The sequence below is a fragment of the Heptranchias perlo genome, chromosome 40 (assembly GCF_035084215.1).
Source record: "Heptranchias perlo isolate sHepPer1 chromosome 40, sHepPer1.hap1, whole genome shotgun sequence".
Lineage (NCBI taxonomy): Eukaryota > Metazoa > Chordata > Chondrichthyes > Hexanchiformes > Hexanchidae > Heptranchias > Heptranchias perlo.
The window spans coordinates 9,404,174-9,422,915 of NC_090364.1; the positions used below are offsets into that span (position 1 = coordinate 9,404,174).

The window sequence follows — 18,742 nt, forward strand, 5'->3', positions numbered from 1 at the left end:
CTCCAAAGCCTTTCCACCATCTATAAAGGCACATGTCAGGAGTGTGATGGAATACTCTCCATTGTCTGGATGAGTGCAGCTCCAACAACTCTCAGGAAGCTCGACACCATCCAGGACAAAGCAGCCCGCTTGATTGGCACCCCATCCACCACCTTAAACATCCACTACCCCCACACCAGCGCACCGTCTACCAACTGCAAGGTGCATTGCAGCAACTCACCAAGGCTTCTTCGACAGCACCTCCCAAACCAGCAACCTCTACCACCTAGAAAGACAAGGGCAGCAGGCACATGGGAACACCACCTGCACATTCCCCTTCAAGTCACACACCATCCTGACTTGGAAATATAATTGCCGTTCCTTCATCGTCGCTGGGTCAAAATCCTGGAACTCCCCACCTAACAGCACTGTGGGAGAACCTTCACCACACGGACTGCAGCGGCTCACCACCACCTTCTCAAGGGCAATTAGGGGTGAGCAATAAATGCTGGCCTTGCCAGCGATGCCCACATCCCATGAACGAATAAAAAACAGTAGGAACCGTGAATCATTCTCACTCTGGTGAAAAAAAAGGCAGGAAATAGTAAAAACACCAACAGACGCACAAAAAACCCCCTCTGGTCAGAAACAATACTTTCTACAAATACTTACGATTTGTGTTTGATAGGACTCCAGGAATGAGGTGCAAAGAAACCTTCTACACTCCGGGGGCTCAGTGGGGTAAATTTGAATTGGTCCAACCCAGCCACTGGTGCAAAGACATAGTTCTCAGGGGCAAAGGAGACTTTCTTGCTCATACGATCAACATCCAATACTGGTTTACTAAATGGCATTTGGTGCCCATCATCACGCTCAGTTGGCAAAATCAGCTCCTCAGAACTTAGTGGCTGAACCTCTTTTTCAGGGACGACTTCCATTTCTTGTTCTCCACAAGGAACAGACTTGAGCTCATCGACAGCAACCTGCAAAGCAGTTTTGATGTAAAGAATTGAAGTACTTAATTCCACTTAACTGGCTCAAACTAATCTTCTTTAGGCAAAGTACAAGGCTACAGTAATACATTTCAGGTCATCTGCTGTGCTCATTAAACAATAAAGTCATAAAATCAATACAACATTGAGTAGTTGAAGGACAATTTTATTCTATTTTCCCCATACAACAAAACACAAACATAAGACTTTAAAATGCTACTTCATCCAATTGCACTTTAAGAAAATGGCAACAGAGCTCCTGCAGTGCTATGCACATCAAACTTCAGGACACACTGTTTTATAAGGAGGAGCTTTTAATCACATTATTCTGAGGAAGCACTGTGTATAACCTGAACTGTTCCTTTAAAGCCACAAATAGGCAGATCCTGAAGACAAGAGTATGCCTGAAGTTTGGTCAGAGAAAACCAGCAGGGTTTAACTGGCTGTTTTATTTAAAAAGGAAGCACAACCCAAATTTGCACATTTGAAAATGTAATTCATTTGGAGGCCCATGGCTCTGATAAGGCTGAGGCTTGAGCTCATGGGGCTCCCAAAGCTATGACTCCATTAGCTCAAAGAAAGCCCCAACACAGTTGCCAGCATGCACCAGCATAACTAAGCAGTCTGTGGAGAAAGCTCTCAGTATAGTATTGGTTTCCAGTTTCCCTAACACCTCAAATTTGATATGCTGATCTTGTGTTCAAATCTCTTCATGGCCTCGCCCCTCCATACCTCTGTAACCATCTCCAGCCCTACAACTCTCCAAGAATTCTGCGTTGTTCCAACTTGCAATAGGTGGAAAATATTTGTTTCAGTCTCTCATTTATTATTCTGAGGAAGCACTGTGTATAACCTGAACTGTTCCTTGCAATTCAGTTGCAATGTGCACCCCACCCTTAACAACGCATTGCAACCTATGCCAAGGGAGATCTGCTAATAGAGCACAGCAGACAGACATTACCCTTTTTGCATACTAAAGCAGAGCTTTGATCATGCTTCCAATCCATTTTGCAGCAATGTCCCTTGTACAATACAATGGACCAACAAAAGTTCATTTCAAAGCGTAGCAGGACAATTTTCCCCAATATTGCAAAGAACCATTCTTTCACAGAATAATCAGAGTCCAACCAAACAAACTAAAATGATTCAAGGGAGAAGTAGCCAAGTGGGGGAGTCTCCATTCAGATTAAAAAAGACACTGCAAAATATCCACCATGAAAAGAATGGCCTTAAAGGCAAACCCCAAGTTAAGCATTGCTGCCCTTTGGCAAGAATTCTTTGGCACACTGCCCTTATAAAACAGCACATTGTCTGGCCTACCATGTGCAGCATGACAGGAGATCCACTAGCATATATTTAAACTTAATGAATTGCTTACCCCCACTCCCCAGGGAGGGCAGGCACAATATGCTCCTGTAAGCAATTTGTGATTTAAAAGCAGTGATATCAGAATTATATTGTAAGATACAGGGGAATATCATAATTGCAACAGATTAAGAAAATCACTCCATTCTTACATTGGGTGGAAGGCAAGAGATACAAACAGAAAAGGAGAAATACTATTCTCAAATAGTTTGATCTTGAAGGAATTAGGACTTTGGACTTCACAAAAACATATGATGGCCCTCACCGGTTTGCAGTTGGATTTCTCCCCCGACTTTCCTGGTTTCCTTGTCTTGCTGATAGCCATTTGATGCTTAGTGACTGATCAAAAAATAAACTCAAATTAGTCTTTTATTCCTCCTCAGAAAACAAAAAAAAATTGTGAACCAGTCAAACTTGTCAACAATGAATTGCCACTCAGGTTCAGCCAATACTGAGCTTTTGACATCAATATCAGTGCTGTAATCAGCAACTAGATGTATAAATAGCAGTCAGATGAGTATCTACCAGTCAGAAGACTTGACATGGAGATCCCACCAGCACCTTTACAAAGAGCACAAGTCTAAAAATCTCTCAGGGAGGAAATTAAATTTAGCAAACTTTAAATGGGGTGGGGGGGAAAGAGAAAGGACAGAGGAGAAGAAAGAGATCAAAATAGTCTTTCCCTACATGGGTCTTTTTCTCCTCCTATTGCTTCCAAGCATAGGAAGTGAGGCAGGGATAGGAAGGAAGGGGGTCATCCTTCTAGCTTGTTCCCTGTCCAGGCGCTAGTACGTCTATCAATTAAACCAGATACTCACCTCCCAAGAGTAAATTCTAACCAGACAAGCCCAATGATTGTATGCAAAAATACCATCTCAGGTGGATGATTGAAAAGTGTTAACAAATAACTCATTGTCCCCAGTCATTGTAGATAACCACTTCAATCACTGGCTCCAACATTATCAGTTCCCTCTTTGTCCCAGTGGCTCCCACATGTGGTCGTGAAGAGGATTTTTAAACTTGGTGAATACCTTTTAATTTAAAAAAATGCACCAACAGTAATCATATATAAATTCTTTGCATGATAAAATGGTCAAAAATCCCAAAGTGTGACAACCTTCAACATAGGGCACTGGAGATTGAATCAAATTGTGGAAAAAAACTCTATGGCTATTTCTTCTTAAATGTGGCATTTTTGCCTGTGAAAACAATTATAACCCATTATTTATCATTGGAACTTTCAGGGGTTTCCTTCTATTAGACAAACATTCTTGTGTTTTGAGGGTGTACTTATCAACAGGAAAGCAAAAGTAGTAACTAAATCTAGAACTCTCCTCCCCAACCTCATTAGCAGCTACATTCTACTTTAGAAGCATAAGGTGATCATCTTGATAGCTGTAGTCTTTACCCATTCCTGATGTGTTCACTTTTTCATTGCATTGTTTACTTGATGTATTACGGCCAATTGTAAAGCAACTTCTGATCCAGTCATTACATAGTTATGTGCTTGATCAATATTCAAGCTACACTAACACATTATTCAAGCCAGGTACTGAGAGCTGAATGGGCATATGGTCTAATTACCTGCCATTTGCAAAAGCAACAGGACTTGAAGGAGCAATGAAGGCAAAATAGTGCTTTTAAAGTTTTTAAAATTTACCATACTCTAATGATATTTCTCCTCAGAGTAGACTTACACCCACTGACATGTATCCTGGACTTTTATGATCCCTCTGTACTTCACCCAAGTGGCAATTCATATTTGAGCCAAATGATATTTGCTAGTCTGTAGGCTATTCAACTGCAGCAGACATCCCAGCAGAGACCAATTGTGTAATCAACATTGCTGGATAGCAACCAGCACCAGGATTCCTGAACATAATTTTCCTGAACTTGGGGTTAGCAAAACCAAACTTATCGCCTCTACTGCATAGACTAGTAATCAGATCCTAGGTTTCCAGCTCAACTGCTCACAGACTTAACCAGCTGAGTCATTATGTACTGTGGCTCACTCAAGCTGAACTCACCCTGTACAGGTCCAGGAGCTTTTGGCGCAGTTTTTGGTTCAGCCCGTCCCCTCGTCTGTGGTGGTTTGACAGGTGCAACTTGGACAGCTGGATTATTTTTGGAGAATTAAAGACGACAGCTATTACAATAACTTAACAACGCAGCAACAGTAAATTTGCACATTACTTCAATTTGGAAGATAGAAAGGCCATAAGCCATTACTTGCAAGGTAAAGTCTACCTTTATTAAAAAAGGTAATTTGAAAAATATCTAATTTGCATTATAATTCACCCCCACTTGAAATATGTTGCAGACAATACCAAAATGGAGAAAAGGATATCAATGCTAGAAACAGAAATTCGGATAACATTTTCATTTTCAGGTACACTTTGGAAATCAAAATGGCTCACATTGAATTACAATTTTAATTATTCATATAAAAGCTTCAGTTCCCAGTTTGATTAAAAGGCGCTATATTAAAAATTTCAATTCTACTCAAAGTTCGACAGTTTTTTTTAAAAAAAAGCTTTTAAGAGCCCTGTTGTATTATTTATAAATACAGTACCCAGCTGCAATTCAGGCACGTGAACCAAGACGGCTTTAAATCTGTAGGTCTGCTGCTTTTTATTGACATCAGCACCATCAGATGAGTTGCAGTTTTTTTTTATGGACAGGAAACACTAAGGCTGAAGGAGACCATAGGTACATCTAGTCCACCTTCCCTCTACCTTAGCAGTTGTATCAGATAGCCATTTCTCAAGATACTCGCCCAATTTTACCTTGGAGTTCTAAGCATTTTGTCCCAAAAATCTGCTTTAGTAAGCTACTCCAAAAACTGACAAGCATTCGGATAATGAAATGTTCCCCTTCAACCCACCTCAAACTACCTCCTCTTGGTTTATTCTTAAGTCGTCTTGTTCTGTTGTCAGATACCAATTCAAATAATAGACTGGTCCTCTGCAGCTCAGGACCTTGATTTGAAAACCTCAATTTCCCCTCATCCCCAATCTTCTGGTCTGGTTCTTTCGGTCTATCTTCATGTCTTTAATTTTCTAGCCCCTTTATCACTTAAGCAGTTCTTTACTTTTTTCAGCTCAGCTAAATCCTTCCTGTAATGGGTGTTTCAGAAATGCACACAATACTCTAGGTGCAGCCTGACCAATGCTCTGTAATAGCAACAAGATTACTTCTTTTGATCTGCACTATACAACCGAATATCTTATTAGCTTTTTTGACAGCAGCAAGAAATTGACTTGATATCCTAAGGGACCTATCTATCACAACTCCATGATCGCTTTCCTGATCTGTTTGGTCAACCATCCTCCTCATTCATCCTGTAATCCTTCCACTTGTTCTATGGCCCCTTTACACTTACCTACAGTAAAATGACAACTCCCATTTCTCATCCATTTCCCAAAACTGTCCAAGTCCTCCTGTAGCTTATCCCCATCTTCTATTCTATTAATCACTCCTGCATTTTGGTGACATTGGCAAACTGAGATGAAGCTACCAGCACCCTTTTCTAGATTATTTATGAAAATACAAAAGCATTTGTCTCAACAAGCTGTGTGGGACTTCATTCATCATAACCCATTCACACAGACCCTCTCACCTATACCCAGCCACCAATACTAAATATATAAATCCATTACATCTATATTATTGTTCTTACCTGTATCCTTTATTAAATCTATTAAATTTCTCCGGCATGATTTTTCTTTTGTAAATGCACGATAGTTGCCTCTGATGGAGGCTAATTGGTCTACTGCTCCTCAGATCTTCCCCTCTTCAGATCCTGATCCTTCTTTCCTAATCCCTTTTTAAATAAAGGCACGTGTGTTGTTCCCCAGTCTCTGGTACCAACCCCTTGCCAATGAAAGCCTAAATATTTCTACCAGTGGTCCTTACAATGAATCCAATACAGCCCAGGTGCTTTATTTATCTAAATCTTTTTCAAAAATCCAGCTACAAATTCAGCTGTGATAAGATTTATTACACCTATCATTCTGATGGTCTTGGAACATCCACTTTGCTTCTGCCCCTAAACTGCCTCGTTCTCTTGTAAATCTTGAATTACAGGATTCATACCTTTTTGTCTTTGTCCACATCTTGATATTTATTTCTGAAATCAGTGACCCTATACTCATTTTACCTCCCTCCTGTACTTACATGTTTTGTGTTATTTACCTTGACTTCCATAGAAAATCTAAATTCCTATGCTTGCTTTGCACTTTTAAACAGCCCCTTTACACTGACTTTTCCCCCTTATATTGATTCTCACAATCCACTCTGGCAGACAATCCTTGATATCAAAATGTTTTAGTTTATCCCTAATAGCTTTCATTATATTGTCATCAAAGTGTCTATTGAGGCACTGAAAGTGGACCTAGGTTGGCTCCTTCAGTTTCTCACCAAGCAGCTTTGTAAGAAAATCAGTTTAAAGTCTTGGCCATAAATGCCAATCCAGGTCTACGTACTCCATGTTTGATCAATGCAGCCTTTTGCTTTTTGCAAAGGAGCGATGGTTAGGCAGTGTCTTGGAAACGTGGTCTTTGCAACAGTTACATTCTGGTTTATTGCTTCCATATAGGTTAGAAAATGCAAAAATTGGTCGATAATGTTGGCTTCAAATTACGTTGCAGCATATAGCTTGCTTCCAGTGCTGCTTTCATGCTAGTTTTCCAGGTACTTGAAGCAAAAGACCACTAGTTGGAAGTTAGTCAGTTAGAAAGTCTATTAGAGGTTAATCTATTAGTCAATTCATAGCAACCAAATATCTTTTCAATGGGTTGCATTTATACAAGTTTAGAAACAGTTCCATACAACGGTCACATTTGCGACCATTGTTACTTTGAAATTTAAGATCAGTGTCTTCAGACTAGTTTGTCAAAAGGTTTTAATTTGGTTCAGAAGTCCTACAAAGTACTCGCTATAATAAAACAAATATCTGACTGTCAGTCCATTTAGCGTTTGCACACGCAACAAAAATTAATTACAATAGTACGCCATGGTTTTGCCAGATATTATTAGGGCAGTCAAGTGATTAAAAAAAATTGTGATTAATCTCACTATTAAAAATTTTAATCTCAGTCAATCGCTGCTTTAATTGGTCCCCGTTGCACCCATTTTTCACTGATGAAACAGGGGCAAAGGTCCAATTTCACAGAGTTATGTCCTGCATCCCAAGGACCCCTGAAATATGTCCAATGCTATTTTGGGTCGGGCAATATTCAGGCATCCCATGCAGCCACCTTAAACAGACCCCTTGCAAATGTTAATGAGGGACTTAATACTCATTTAAGGACTACCCTTGGAAATTCATCAGTGCTGAGCATGCACCAGGCATGCTTTGCTCAAGTCTTCCTGTTCTAGATGTGGCCTAACCCTTAAAAAGGGACCTTTGGATGCAGTGAATAAAAACTCAAATTTAAAAAAAAAATCAAACATCTGTATGTGGAGCCAGGAGGAGCAAGAGTACTACTCCCAACTCCACAGCATTACTCCAGGTTGCTGTCTGTTCATGCTTGCCTCCTCCCCAACCTCCCAGGACTTACCCGAGGGCCACTGTCTGAGTGGCAGCTAGCCCAAATTGGAGTTCCGGAGACTGGCAAGCTGCCTTTGGAGGCCTGACAAATGCCTGCATCTCGCTGGAAATATGAGGCCCAATGCTTCATTTCGAAAATGGGCTTCGATGAATGTCTCGGCCACTACCTAGGTACTATCCGCGCAACTTCCTCAATTCACGAGTGTTAAAAAAATTAATCCAAAAAATTAACGTATCAACGTTATCTGCGATTGACAACCCTAATTATTATTAGCGCATGCAAAGAGTTGATGGGTGAACTCCAGCATGCAGCGCACTCGAAGCTGGGGAACTGATCAGGCAACAGAAAGCAAATGGGTAGTCATTATATGCAATAAGTACTTGGACTTATTGGTGTTTCCACCAGCAATTAAAATGCATTGGCCCAATATAGTCTAGTGAAGACAGCAATCAAAGTTAAGTGCTTCAAACTTGCAGGATTTCTGCAGCACTTGCTACAGAACAGTGTCACATTGAACAGAGTTAATAGCATCAGAAGCTACTTATATATGGAATCCTTTTAATTCCGATTCCACCGTACATAAACTGGCTCTCCGCATTGGAGCGGTTAAATCAGTCTTCCATGCCCTAGCACTAAATTCACACTCAGTATTGCCATTTTTCCAATGCGAAACACTTATGAGGTTTGAGGTTTTGGGATTTCCCCCCAAAAAACAAACAAGGTTAATTTCAACAGATTAAAATCAGGAAATTAATTTTGGGACTTATTTAAATTTGGAGAAAAAATGCAACTACTACACTTTGAGCAATAGACAACAACTTCCAGATTGCTTATTTCACAAGCAAAACTAAATACATTAGAAATTGCTGTAACATGTACATTATAGATTTCAGGGACATTTTCTGATGCAGTTTGGAAACAATTAGGCAAAACAAAATGCCTGTTTTTGAAAAGTACTGGAATGCAAGATATAACCTCAGATGGCCCTCATTGCTACACATTACCAAAATTCTGATGACATCCCTGTATAGTTATTTGATGGGAACTCAGCAGTCTACAGCTTGATTCAATCATAAAATATTTTACTTGTGGGAAAATATTTATCAGCATCTAAATTTTGATATTAAGTCATTTAGATCCAAATTTGCCACATCTGAGGTAAACCAGTAAAATATTCATGATCAAAATTATAAGCAACTCAAAACATCCTTTTGTTCCCCTCCCCCCAAAAAACAATACATCAGTTTGAATATCCTTGTTGAAACCCTGAATGTTACGTCAAGTGAACTGGTTCAGAGGAACTATTGAGTCAACCAGTGCGAGGGAACGAATTATTGGTTGAGACGACAATTGCTACAACACACTGGGTTAATAACTAATATAGGAACACAGGATTGTACAGGTCTGGAAGAGACTATTCCAGACAATTTGGTCCGTCCCAAAGTTTTAAAAATATAATTTACTATTACACCGTAATTGTTTCCTCTGCCAAATGTTCATTGAGTTCCCTCTTGAATTCTCAGAGCCATATGCCTCCCGTGGCAGTCTGTTTCATACATTCATTACACGTTGTACAGTAAAGTAGTTAAATCTAAACTTTGTTCACCCTTCCTCTTGAGCTTATTTCTGTAATTCCTTGAACTAGAGTTTGAGATTATGTGAAATGCATTCAAATTTATTTAGGCGCCCTGACAACCTTGAATACTTAAGGTATTTAAGCCACCTCTCTCCCTCTAAACCAACTCCATGAAGTTATCAGTATTATTTAATAGAATTAAAAGTAAAATTACCCCTTTTCTCCCTTGCAGCTGGCACTTTAGGTGCTGTAGATTGAATGGCTTGATGCTGACTTCTTGTCCCAACACTGACCACTTTGGAACCTCCTTGATTAGTTGCCACGTTGTTTTTGACAGGGCCCACCTGTAACTTAACAGTAAGCAGGTTCAAACTTGCTACTTCATCTCATTCAGATCCTTACAGCTAACAAAAGAACATTGTCTCTGCAATATAATTCACATTAGTTTTGGAGTATTGGTAACAGAATTTCTCTGTAAACAACCAGGGAATATTCCTAAATAAACCATAATCTACTGCTGCCACAATCACCCGTGATGCTGCACTCCTGCCTTTTGAAGCTCTTACCTTAGCAGGAGCTGTGAATCTGGGAGCTTTTGTCACGAATGGCTCCAGTTTCTTAGACATCGATCGTGTCACTCTCAAATCAGAGGTAGAAGCCAGTATGGCCTATAAAAAGGAACAAATTACAATTAACGGCACTATAAATGGTAACTTCACTAGACAGTTATATACACATTGCTACCGAACAGAGAATATTTATGTATTCATTCCATTAAATAACCTTTGAAGTGCCAATTAAAAAGTTACAAATTAAATATGTGTTCACTTAGTAGCAGCTCTCAAAAATCGAGTTAGATGCACAAGGTTTACCAAACAGGAGGCAGCCACTTTGCATATTGTGTCTGTGATGGCTCATAGCTACAGCAATTGGAAACTAATCCCACTGCTCTCTCCATTGCAAATATTTATTACTCTTCCCTTCAAAAATGAGACGGCCTCTGCCTCACCTACGCCCTGTAGTGAGGCATTCCGTCCCCTAACACACTACATACAAATTTTAGAGCACAGAAACAAAGTGTTTATGTTCCATACAAGCCTCCACCTTCCTTACTTCATCTCTCCCTATCAACATATCCATTTATTCCTTTCCCCCTCATCTACTTATCTGGCTTCCCTTTAAAGAAATTTCACCAATCTCTCCCCTCAGAACAACAATTTTAAATTGATGACCTCAAAAAGAGAAAAGTAGTCTTTCTTAGTCAGCCTAATTTTAAAAGCCTCTTTCCTCTTAGCCATCTCTTCTGCAGTGGAAATGGTCCCAGTATCTCAAGTCATTTTTCACATCCGGAGCTTCTTATCCCCGATAACAGATTCACCAGGATGACAGCCACTCTCTATGGCTTGAATGTCCTTTCCATAATGGGTATCCAAAACTGCATGCAATATTCTGTGGCCTAACCACTGCTTTGTACAAATGTATTATTTCAGTGACCATCTCCTGCTTGGCACTCACTAGTTCCTCCCCCCCAGAAGCATCACAGGAACAGGTTGCTACATTAAAGCTGCTATACAAATATAAATTGTACTCTATGTAATGTATTTCGCCATTGATGGAGCCAGAGATTATATATCACATGCACAGCTATTATAAACACTGTACCTTGGCTTTAGGTTTGACAGTGTTTTGTGACTGAGGTTTTAAATCCAGAAATGGGATTCCACCTGGTCTGTAAATCCCAACTTTGAAGATATGCTTGGGTTTCTCGCGCTCTGCCTTCAATTTCCGCAGCAGCTTATCCTCCTTATAACGGCGCAGCATCTCCATGCGTGAGTTTTGTATTGGTGCTGCAGTCATTGAAGATTCTGAAAATTTAAGTACAATGGACTCAAGCTAGTTTAAAAAAAAATAAAGTTTCACCCTTATAGTTTCCACATATCCCAGTTGAGAGGACATCTTCCAGCTTTGCATTAACTAATGCCACTAGGAGGTGCACAGGAGTAGTGCAGGGCAACACACCAGACTTGTGTTCATTACCTACCTTGATGGTTACATTGAGGGCAAGAAAAGTGCGCATTGCTAGGCTATACTTGAATGACTCCTGTAGGTCAAGTAACCTGCTCAGGTTTTGCTTAAAGTGCCACAAGGTGCAAAATTTGAATACCAAACCCGTTCTTGTCTATGGACTAAGCCAGTTGGGTTATATGAGTTGTGGCTCTATGTAGGACTGCAGGAAGACCATTTTACTTTATGCCCGTGCATCTTCATGTCAGTGTCCTAATGTGCCCTACATATGGGAGAACTTCTCCACAACATCTAATCTAATGAGAAGACTGATAGACATTAGTATTTCACAATTTAAAAAAAAAATTCATTCATGGGATGTGGGCATCGCTGGTGAGGCTGGCATTTATCGCCCATCCCTAATTGCCCTCGAGAAGGTGGTGGTGAGTCGCCTTCTGCAGTCCGTGTGGTGAAGGTTCTCCCACAGTGCTGTTAGGAAGGGAGTTCCAGGATTTTGACCCAGCGACGATGAAGGAACAGCGATATATTTCCAAGTTGGGATGGTGTGTGACTTGGAGGGGAACATGCAGGTATTGTTGTTCCCATGTACCTGCTGCTCTTGTCCTTCCAGGTGGTGGAGGTCACAGGTTTGGGAGGTGCTGTCGAAGGAGCCTTGGTGAGTTGCTGCAGTACATCCTGTGGATGGTACACACTGCAGCCACTGTGCGCTGGTGGTGAAGGGAGTCAATGTTTAGGGTGGATGGGTGCCAATCAAGCGGGCTGCTTTGTCCTGGATGGTATTGAGCTTCTTGAGTGTTGTTGGAGCTGCACTCATCCAAGCAAGTGGAGAGTATTCCATCACACTCCTGACTTGTGCCTTGTAGATGGTGGAAAGGCTTTGGGGAGTCAGGAGGTGAGTCACTCGCTGCAGAACACCCAGCCTCTGACCTGCTCTTGTAGCCACAGTATTTATATGGCTGGTCCAGTTAAGTTTCTGGTCAATGGTGACTCCCAGGATGTTGATGGTGGGGGATTCGGCGATGGTAATCCCGTTGAATGTCAAGGGGAGGTGGTTAGACTCTCTCTTGTTGGAGATGGTCATTGCCTGGCACGAATGTTACTTGCCACTTATGAGCCCAAGCCTGGATGTTGTCCAGGTCTTGCTGCATGCAGGCTTGGACTGTTTCATTATTTGAGGGGTTGCAAATGGAACTGAACACTGTGCAATCATCAGCAAAAATCCCCATTTCTAACCTTATGATGGAGGGAAGGTCATTGATGAAGCAGCTGAAGACGGTTGGGCCAAGGACACTGCCCTGAGGCTGCAGTGATTGGCCTCCAACAACCATTACCATCTTCCCGTGTGCTAGGTATGACTCCAGCCACTGGAGAGTTTTTCCCCCCCCGATTCCCATTGACTTCAATTTTACTAGGGCTCCTTGGTGCCACACTCGGTCAAATGCTGCCTTGATGTCAAGGGCAGTCACTCTCGCCTCTGGAATTCAGCTCTTTGGCCATGTTTGGACCAAGGCTGTAATGAGGTCTGGAGCAGAGTGGTCCTGGCAGAACCCAAACTGAGCATCGGTGAGCAGGTTATTGGTGAGTAAGTGCCGCTTGATAGCACTGTCGATGACACCTTCCATCACTTTGCTGATGATTGAGAGTAGACTGATGGGGCGGTAATTGGCCGGATTGGATTTGTCCTGCTTTTTGTGGAGGACATACTTGGGCAATTTTCCACATTGTCGGGTAGATGCCAATGTCGTAGCTGTACTGGAACAAGCTTGGCTTGAGGTGCATCTAGTTCTGGAGCACAAGTCTTCAGCACTACAGCCGGGATATTGTCGGGGCCCATAGCCGTTGCTGTATCCAATGCACTCAGCTGTTTCTTGATATCACGTGGAGTGAATCGAATTGGCTGAAGACAGGCTTGTGATGGTGGGGATATCGGGAGGAGGCTGAGATGGATCATCTACTCGGCATTTCTGGCTGAAGACGGTTGCAAACGCTTCAGCCTCGTCTTTTGCACTCATGTGCTGGACTCCGCCATCATTGAGGATGGGGATGTTTGCAGAGCCTCCTCCTCCCGTTAGTTGTTTAATTGTCCACCACCATTCACAACTGGATGTGGCAAGACTGCAGAGCTTTGATCTGATCCGTTGGTTGTGGAATTGCTTAGCTCTGTCTATAGCATGTTGCTTCCGCTGTTTAGCATGCATGTATTCCTGAGTTGTAGCTTCACCAGGTTGGCACCTCATTTTTAGGTACGCCTGGTGCTGCTCCTGGCATCTCTTCTACACTCCTCATTGAACCAGGGTTAATCCCCTGGCTTGTTGGTAATGGTAGAGTGGGGAAAATGCCAGGCCATGAAATTAGATTGTGCTGGAATACAATTCATGAGGTGATGGCCCACAGCACCTCATGGATGCCCAGTTTTGATCTGTTCTGAATCTAGCCCATTTAGTACGGTGGTAGTGCCACACAACACGTTGGATGGTGTCCTCAGTGCGAAGACGGGACTTCGTCTCCATGAGGACTGTGTGGTGGTCACTCCTACCAATACTGTCATGGACAGATGCATTTGCAACAGGTAGATTGGTGAGGACGAGGTCAGGTAAGTTTTTCCCCTCGTGTTGGTTCGCTCACCACCTGCTGCAGGCCCAGTCTGGCAGCTATGTCCTTCAGGACTCGGCCAGCTCAGTCAGTAGTGGTGCTACCGAGCCACTCTTGGTGATGGACATTGAAGTGCCCCACCCAGAGTACATTCTGTGCCCTTGCTACCCTCAGTGCTTCCTCCAATTGGTGTTCAACATGGAGGAGGACTGATTCATCAGCTGAGGGAGGGCAGTAGGTGGTAATCAGTAGGTGGTAATCAGCAGGAGGTTTCCTTGCTCATGTTTGACCTGATGCCATGAGATTTCATGGGGTCCAGAGTCAATATTGAGGACTCCCAGGGCCACTCCCTCCTGACTGTATATCACTGTACCGCCACCTCTGGAGTTTAATTTTTTCTTGCTTCATCCAACTTAGCAAAAGATAGTTAGGATTTTTGTTCAATATTGCATTAGGTGCCTAGGTCATTAACAGCCTCCTACCTGGGAGACATTCATGTAACTATCCACTGACTACTGCATAATTTCATCTGATTTCTTTCAAAGCAAATTAGAATATCAGCAATAGCTCCAAGCTATTTTCCTCTACTATTCTCTCAAGTAGGATATGTTGAAAATGCACAAGCCAGCACCCAAAATAGAAAGATTGTATTGGTGAATGCCTTCAGTACAAGTTTTGCTGAAGTGACCCAACTGAAACATTTACCTATCTTATGCTTTCAGATGTGGAATCTGCTGCACATTTCAAACATTTTATTTCAGATTTTAGGCATATTTTAAAAAAATGAATTCTCCAGTGGCAAGTTTGGTTTGAGCAAGTTTGGCGCCAGTAAGCATCACTAGGGACAAGTCTGTGGCTTCAATCAAAATGCAAATGATAATGGTAAAAAGCCAGTAAAGGGGGTGTGGGAGAATAGTAGTGGGCATTTTGTACTAAGAGTAATGGTGGTGGGTTGACTATGTATTGGGGACAGGATTAGAGTCTGTGACGTCCCTCCCCCAATGACCTTTCTCCTTCGTGATCTTTGCCCATCTATCCCATTCTTTCTCTCCTCCCCCCAGAGAACATTCCAATCAGTCTCTGTCCTGGTGATCTGTCCCTGTCATTCCAGATCAATCTCTTTGTCCTCAGATATTTGTAAACAATTTTACAACACCAAGTTATAGTCCAGCAATTTTATTTTAAATTCACAAGCTTTCGGAGACTTCCTCCTTCCTCAGGTACCTTGTGAATTTAAAATAAAATTGCTGGACTATAACTTGGTGTTGTAAAATTGTTTACAATTGTCAACCCCAGTCCATCACCGGCATCTCCACATCATGACTCTCAGATATTGTTATCCCTCCCCCCAACACTCCCAACCTCTCTCCTCCCCACCCCCTCCCTCCCTCTCCTCCCCCTCCCAACCTCTCTCCTCCCCACCCCCTCCCTCCCTCCCTCTCCTCCCCCTCCCAACCTCTCTCCTCCCCACCCCCTCCCTCCCCCTCCTCCCCCTCCCTCTCCTCCCCCTCCCTCTCCTCCCCCTCCCTCTCCTCCCCCTCCCTCTCCTCCCCCTCCCAACCTCTCTCCTCCCCACCCCCTCCCTCCCTCTCCTCCCCCTCCCAACCCCCTCCCTCCCTCCCTCTCCTCCCCCTCCCAACCTCTCTCCTCCCCACCCCCTCCCTCCCTCAACCTCTCTCCTCCTCCCCCTCTCCTCCCTCCCTCTCCTCCCCCTCCCTCCTCACCCCCCCCTCCCTCCTCACCCTCACCCCCTCCCCCGGACACTCACCCTGTGGTCCGAGCTTCGCCTCTCCCTCCTGCTCGGCGGTGACGGGCAGCAGCGGCTCGAAGCGCCGGCTCTTCCTCAGCACCCGATCGCGGTTCTCCTTCTGCGAGGCCGAGCGCCGCCGGGCCTGCTTCACCCGCACCGCCTCCACCGTCACCCCGGCCGTCTTGTAGCGCTCGGTGAAGCGGCTCGACACGGGCTCCATGATCCCGGGGACGGAATAAAAATAATTACAACAGCTGAAAGAGAGATTGAGACCGCGAGCCCGGGCCACCGTTCACCGAAACTTCCAGCGGCCAACCGTTCAAAACAACCCGCCCGCCCTTCTGATTGGACCATTTCACGGCGCCAGTTTTTAAATATTTCAAAATTCTCCCTTTTGATTGGCTGAATCCGAACGTAAATGGCGCCCATTGGTTTCCAACCATTCATTCTGATTGGTTGGATTGACGCGCGGTCCATGCCCACTAGCTGCCAATCATCACAACTGTCCATTCGGATTGGTCGGATTGAACTGCGGCCAACACCCACTGGCTGCCCATCATCACAACCGTCCATTCTGATTGGTCGGCTTGACATGCGGGCAACGCCCACTGGCTGCCCATCACTACAACCGTCTATTCTGATTGGTCGGATTGACTTGCGGCCAACGCCCAGTGGCTGCCAATCACCAGAGCTCTCCATTGTGATTGGTCGGATTGACGTGCGGGCAACGCCCACTGGCTGCCAATCACCACAACCGTCCATTCTGATTGGTTGGATTGACGGCGGTAAATTTGAATTTAAGAATGAACGCCACGACCATTTGCTGCCGCTGTCTGGTGGACGCACACACACAACAATATTATCATTTAGGTTTTATAAGTTTCCCTTTTGTTAAATTAGACTTTATGTTTAAATTATTATGTTAGTTGTGCCTCCTCACCAGGATTTGTTTTCCTGTTGGTGACACTCGAACGACCAGCTATTTCTTGTCGAAAGCCAAAATACTGCAGGTGCTGGAAATCTGAGATAAAAACAGAAAATGCTGGAAATACTCAGCGAGTCGGGCAGCATCCGTGGAGAAAGAAACAGAGTTAACGTTTCAGGTCGAAGACCCCTCTTCCAGTTCTGATGAAAGGTCTTCGACCTGAAACGTTAACTCTGTTTCTTTCTCCACGGATGCTGCCTGACTCGCTGAGTATTTCCAGCATTTTCTGCTTTTATTTCAGCAATTTCTTGTATTTGGTCGAAGAATGTGAAAGCGGTGTTAGATATGGGAGCAGTATTCAGTATTCTTGACCCTATAGCTGTACCAGGGAGGTTCGGAGTCATTCATTCCCATCCTGTATGATAAGGCTGGGTCAAAATCCTGGAACTCCCTACCTAACAGCACTGTGGGAGAACCGTCACCACACGGACTGCAGCGGTTCAAGAAGGCGGCTCACCACCACCTTCTCAAGGGCAATTAAGGATGGGCAATAAATGCCGGCCTCGCCAGCGACGCCCACATCCCATGAACGAATAAAAAAAAAGGCGGTTAAGAAAGCGTATGGCTTTGTAAATACAGGCATTGAATTCAAAAACAAGGAAGTCATGCTAAACCTTTACAAATCACTAGTTAGGCCGCAGCTGGAGTATTGTGTACAGGATGTCAAGATCTTGGAGAGGGTACAGAGGAGGATAATACCAGAGATGAGGGACTTCAGTTATGTGGAGAGATTGGAGAAGCTGGGATTGTTCTCCTTAGAGCAGAGAAGGTTAAGGGAAGATCTAATTGAGGTATTCAAAATTATCAAGGGTTTTGATAGACCAAGTAGGGAGAAACTGTTTCCTCTGGCAAATGGGTCGGTAACCAGAGGTCATAGATTTAAAATAATTGGCAAAAGAAATTTTGTTCACACAAAGGCTTGTTAAGATTTGGAACGCACTACCTGAAAGGTTGGTGGAAACAGATCCACAGGAACTTTCAAAAGGCAGTTGGACTTGTACTTGAAGAGGACTAATTTGCAGGGTTATGGGGAAAAAGTTGGGTTGTGGGACTAAATTGGACAGGTCTTTCAAAGAGCCGGTACAGGCACGATGGGGCCGAATGGCCTCTTTCTGTGTTGTAAGATTCTATGATTCTGTGAAAGTGCCTGCTCATTGTTTCCATTGAGGTCCACAAGGATCAGGGAACCAGCAGTTGATTATTCAGAACTGGCTTCAATGGGACTGGAGTAATGCCTAGAACTGACCATCAACAGCAACAGTTCTGTTCACGCATTCCTGTATTCTTGTGATTTATTGCTTTTTGCATGCATGAAATAGGGGTTTTGTGAGTAATGAAATTACCAGTCACACTCACAATAATAAATTACAATCTGTCATGAGGTAAAATCTACTTATAAAATCTGAACAGTGCACTCATTCGTATTTCAAAGCATGAAATATTAATTTTGAACCTGAAAATGCCTTTTTTTTTGTTTTGAACAATGTATTATAGCCTCACTTGGCCTGTTTAAATTGTCTCAGTTCTCAAGCAATAGGCTTAACATAGCATGAAATGCATCGTCACGCTGTTGCAACCTGGCTCTCGTCTCTGGGTCAGAGAGATTGTGGCTTCGAGTCCCACATTCAGACTGGAGTGCATAATCTAGGCTGATTCTTCAGTGTAGTACTGGGGGAGTGCTGCACTGTCAAAGGTGTGGCCCTTCAGATAAGACTTTAAACCAAAATCTCCTCCACCTGTTCACGATGATCCCAAGGCACAATTCAAAGAAGAAAGAACAAACTTGCATTTACATAGCAACTTTCATGACTTCCCAAGGCAGCCATTTTGAAGTTTAGTCACTGTTGAAATGGAGAGAAACACAGCAACTTCTTTGCGCACGTTTGACCAGCTAATAAGTTTTTTAGTGATATTGGTTGTGGGATA

The 18,742-nt window shown here is 43.2% G+C and overlaps 1 protein-coding gene across 3 annotated transcripts in view; it reads right to left on the reverse strand.

The window, feature by feature from the left end:
• The window catches only part of dlgap5 (discs, large (Drosophila) homolog-associated protein 5), a 35,958-nt gene extending 19,804 nt beyond the window's left edge, over positions 1–16,154 (reverse strand). For 2 of the 3 annotated variants that reach the window (XM_067974566.1, XM_067974565.1), the window contains exons 1-7: positions 15,850–16,154; positions 11,127–11,329; positions 10,031–10,132; positions 9,679–9,814; positions 4,364–4,450; positions 2,602–2,675; positions 652–962 (exon numbers count right to left, since the gene is read on the reverse strand). In XM_067974566.1, the coding sequence (XP_067830667.1) occupies positions 652–962; positions 2,602–2,675; positions 4,364–4,450; positions 9,679–9,814; positions 10,031–10,132; positions 11,127–11,329; positions 15,850–16,051 (1,115 nt within the window). In that variant the 5' untranslated portion in view covers positions 16,052–16,154. The remainder of the gene's footprint in view (positions 1–651; positions 963–2,601; positions 2,676–4,363; positions 4,451–9,678; positions 9,815–10,030; positions 10,133–11,126; positions 11,330–15,849) is intronic. The other variant, XM_067974567.1, reaches the window with a different exon arrangement.
• Between the last annotated feature and the right edge of the window lie 2,588 nt (positions 16,155–18,742).